This window comes from Glycine soja, chromosome 7 (assembly GCF_004193775.1).
Source record: "Glycine soja cultivar W05 chromosome 7, ASM419377v2, whole genome shotgun sequence".
Taxonomy (NCBI): Eukaryota; Viridiplantae; Streptophyta; class Magnoliopsida; order Fabales; family Fabaceae; genus Glycine; species Glycine soja.
This window is the reverse complement of record NC_041008.1, coordinates 26,617,967-26,622,772: the sequence shown is the minus strand read 5'-3', so window position 1 is coordinate 26,622,772 and position 4,806 is coordinate 26,617,967. Positions and strand designations below refer to the sequence as shown.

The 4,806-nt window shown below is 39.3% G+C and overlaps 1 protein-coding gene across 1 annotated transcript; it reads left to right on the top strand.

The window, feature by feature from the left end:
• The first annotated feature begins 2,601 nt into the window (after positions 1 to 2,601).
• LOC114420536 lies at positions 2,602 to 3,765 on the top strand. Its single transcript, XM_028386406.1, has 3 exons — positions 2,602 to 2,722; positions 3,337 to 3,539; positions 3,622 to 3,765. The coding sequence occupies exons 1-3, from the start codon at positions 2,602 to 2,604 to the stop codon at positions 3,763 to 3,765; spliced, it is 468 nt and encodes a 155-aa protein (XP_028242207.1).
• The last annotated feature ends 1,041 nt before the right edge of the window (positions 3,766 to 4,806 follow it).

The window sequence follows — 4,806 nt, the reverse complement described above, 5'->3', positions numbered from 1 at the left end:
TTAATGAACTGTGATTTAGCCAGAGGAGAGCAACATAAAGACAATTGTTATTTTTATTCTATAAATAACCATGACCGGAGACAGGAACCAGTCATGTATGAATACCTTGAAGAGGAAAGAGTCCCTTATCCTGAGAGTATTTTGGCAGACTTCATGACATACCAAGCCATCTCTAAAGGTTCTTGTTATGGAATGCAACAGCATGGAATTCAATTTCAAAGGAACCAGTCTTCTGCAGGCTATCACTAGGAGTCATGCTGGCAACCAGATTATAATGATAAAGCAGAATGAGTTATTAATCTGGATGACCTGCTAATGTAATTTAAAGATACAATAGAGTCAATGCAATAGGCTTTTAGAAGAACTACAACTCAGATTAGTAATTTGGTGGATGACATGGCTAACACTGTGGCCAGACAAGAGGAAGAGCGTGTAGAGATTGAAACGTATCAAGGAAGCATTTTTCAAGTTACCTCCATCCATCATCAGATGACCACTGAAGAGGAAATGTCTAAAATCTCTAGTACTCCAGAATACTCCTGCTCGGCTACTGCTGACTATGTTAGAGGAATAGAGAAAGGTAGATTGGAACTCACTGTAGAGGATCAAAAAGTCTCTTTTGACCTCTTTGAGGCCATGAAACATTTAGATATGCGTGATGCTTGTTCTGAGGAGGAAGAGGTGGAACAGGAAATAGTATTAACAACTTCAACCATGATATAAAATTTTCCTTTGGAAAAAGAATTAGGTGATGAGATAGACAACTTAGTCGATAATGAAGAGTGTGATGATCCGAAAGACAATTGTGTTGATCGTGTAGTTTTCGAAAAATTGGAGAAAATGAGACCACCAGAAATGCCTAAAGTAGAATTAAAAACCCTTCTAACACATCTAAAGTATATATTCTTGAAAGATAACGAGACTAAACCGGTCATAATTAGTAACTCTTTAAAGAAGGAAGAAGAGGATCAACTGGTGCAGATTCTAAAACATTGTAAAACGACTATTGGTTGGCACATTTCAGATCTGAAGGGAATCAACCCATCATATTGTATGCATAAAATCAATTTGGAAGCCAATTTTAAACCGGTGCGACAGCCTCAAAGAAGGTTGAATCCTATAATGAAGGAACAGGTAAGAAAAGAAGTGCTCAAATGACTAGAGGCAGGCCTCATTTATCCAATTTCAGATAGCTCATGGGTTAGTCCTGTTCAAGTTGTTCCAAAAAAAGAAGGAATGACAGTAATGAAGAATGATCAAAATGAACTAATTCCTACCAGAACAGTCACAGGATGGCGTATGTGCATCGACTATAGAAAGCTTAATGAAGCCATAAGAAAAGATCACTACCCGCTTCCCTTCATGGATCAAATGCTTGAAAGACTTGCAGGGCAATCTTTCTACTATTTTTTGGATGGATATTCAGGTTATAATCATATTGTTGTAGACCCCTAAGACCAAGAAAAGACAACTTTCATATGTCCCTTCAGTGTTTTTGCTTATCGTTGCATGCCATTCGGGTTATGTAATGCTCCTGCTACGTTCCAAAGATGTATGATGGCTATCTTTGCTGACATGGTAAAGAAATGCATTGAAGTATTTATGGATGATTTTTCAGTCTTTGGTGCATCTTTTGATAATTGTTTAGCAAATCTAGACAAGGTGTTACAGCGGTGTGAAGAATCCAATCTGGTACTTAACTGGGAGAAATGTCATTTTATGGTTCAAGAAGGCATCATGTTGGGACACAAGATTTCGAAAAAAGGAATCGAGGTGGACAAAGCAAAACTAGATGTTATTGATAAACTTCCACCTCCAGTCAATGTGAAAGGCATCTACAGTTTTTTGGGTCATGCAGGATTTTATTGACGGTTCATTAAAGACTTCTCCAAAATTGTGAAACTACTCAACAACCTGTTAAACAAGAAGGCTGTGTTTGTGTTTGATGACGAATGTTTAGAAGCCTTTAACACCCTCAAAACTAAATTGGTTTCTGCTCCTGTGATCACATCACCAAACCGGGGACAAGAATTTGAATTAATGTGTGATGCAAATGATTACGTAGTAGGTGCTGTGCTCGGGCAGAGGAAAGGCAAAGTATTTCATACCATCTACTATGCTAGCAAGGTATTGAGTGATGCGCAAATTAACTATGCCACCACTGAGAAGGAATTGCTGGCAATTGTGTTCGTACTTGAGAAATTCTGATCTTATTTGGTAGGATCAAGGATAGTGATCTACATTGATCATGCTGCAATCAAATATTTGCTGCGCAAAGCTGATTCTAAGCTACGATTGATCAGATCGACATTGCTGCTTCAAGAATTTGATTTGGTCATCAAGGACAAAAAAGAATATGAAAATGTGGTAGTTGATCACCTATTTAGATTGGTGAATGAGGATGTCACCTCAAAGGAAGCTGAAATAAGAGATAAGTTCCCAGACAAATCCTTGTTTTTGATTGAAGGGAGACCCTGGTTTGCAGACATGGCTAATTTTAAGGCAGCCGGGGTCATTCCTAAAGACCTCAATTGGCAACAAAGAAAGAGGTTCTTCTCTGATGCATGACATTATGTTTGGGATGACCCTCACTTGTTCAAAATGGGTGCAGATAACCTCCTTAGGAGATGTGTGACAAGTGAGGAAGCCAAAGGCATACTGTGGCACTGTCACAATTCACCATGTGGTAGGCATTATGGCGGAAGCAAAACAGCCGCCAAAGGTCTTACAATCAGGATTTTTTTGGCCAACAATTTTCAAAGACGCCCACCATCATGTCTTAAAATGTGACCAATGTCAGAGAATGGGGGGAATTTCTCGAAGAAATGAGATGCCTCTGCAAAACATTATGGAAGTTGAAGTTTTTGATTACTGGGGTATTGATTTGATGGGCCCTTTTCCTTCATCAGCAGGGAATGAGTATATTCTAGTGGCTGTTGATTACGTATCTAAATGGGTGGAAGCTATGGCCACTACAAGGAATGATGCTAAAATTGTGGTGAAATTTATCAAGAAAAACATTTTTTCTTGATTTGGAGTACCTCCAATACTGATCAGCGATGGTGGTTCGCGCTTCTTTAATACTCAATTCAAAAGTTATTGGGACAATACCATGTGAATCATAGAGTGGCATCCCCATACCATCCACAAACTAATGGGCAAGTCGAAGTCTCTTACCGAGAATTAAAGAAAATACTAGAAAAAATAGTGGCATTAACTAGAAAAGACTGGTCATCCAAATTGGAAGATGCATTGTGGCCTATAGAACTGCATACAAAACTCCAATTGGGCTGTCTCCATTTCTATTGGTATATGGCAAATCATTTTATTTACCAGTTGAAATGGAACATAAGGCATATTGGGCTCTAAAATTTCTGAACTTTGATGAGAAGGCATCCAGAGAGCATAGAAAGATCCAGTTGCTGGAACTAGAAGAAATGCGATTAACAGCTTATGAATCTTCGCGACTTTACAAAGAAAAGGTGAAGATGTATCACGATAAGAAGTTGTTGAAGAGAGAATTCAAACTGGGACAAGAAGTACTACTATTTAATTCAAGATTGAAATTATTTCCTGGTAAGCTGAAATCCAAATGGTCTGGACCCTTTGTTATTAAGAAAGTTCGATCTTACGGTGCAAGAGCTGTATGACCCACAATCTCAGGATCCTGAAAGGACATGGGTTGTCAATGGCCAAAGACTAAAACTGTATCATGGAAATGAATTTATCAGGACACAGGACACTGTTCATTTGATCGCCAAGTGAGGTAAAAGCGTCAAGCTAATGACGTTAATGAAGCGCTTCCTAGGAGGCAACCCAGTTTTAATCTTTGTTGTGTTTGTTTTTCATACATTTGGTCATTAGGAACTTGCTTAATAATCTTTACATGGAGCATATAAACCTATCTTTGTATGTGAAATTAAGGGTTCTAATTTCTTGGGAAAGGACTAAGTTATAACTTAGAAAATCTTTTTGAAAATTAGTCCTTTCGCTAAGCACCTGCTTCTCGCTAAGCGCATAATCACTCATGCGCTAAGCCACAAGTTCAAGCGCTTAGCGCACCACCCTGGCACCTGAGGTTGATTATTTTCGCTAAGCCAGCCAAGGTTTAGCTAAGCCAAAAATCAATTCGAGTTGAATTCCACTAAGCAATAGATTGATCACTGAGCGATGGCTTCAACTTGGCTAAGTGAGACCCTATGTCGCCAAGCGCTATTCATTGCAGTCAGAATTAAGGGTCATGGGGCTGAGCATGTAATTTGCTGGCTAAGAGGATATTCTTATGGTTTAAACTAGATTTGATTTAGCTTAGCGCCATATATATCCGCTAAGCTTAATTGCTTTTGGCAGCTTGTGCGCTAAGCGGGTCTCTTAACCACTCAGTGCTAGCTTCACTGCACATAAAATACATGATTTCTGCTAACCGGGCTCAGATCTCGGCTTAGCGAGAGTTGCAGGTTTTCTGATTTGTAGATCTCACTAAGCGATAGATTTAACTCGCTAAGGTAAGTATTTGTGTGCTAAAAAAAACAAATGACTCTCCCGCTTAGCGCGAGCCCTGCTAAGCGGCTGGCCTTGGAAAACCAAACGACTCTCCCACTTAGCAAAGCGTTCGCTAAGCGGGAGCGTCGAAAAAGCATTGGTTAAGTGTAACTTCAGCACAATGACAAGTGCTGAGTGTAGGGACAGTTGGAGAATTCTGCATAAACCATATCATCTCTCTCTCTCTCTCTCTCATCTAATCCAACATCTGCATTAGGTCAATTGTATCAGCGATCCAAATAAGTTCCTCATGATCCTTATCTT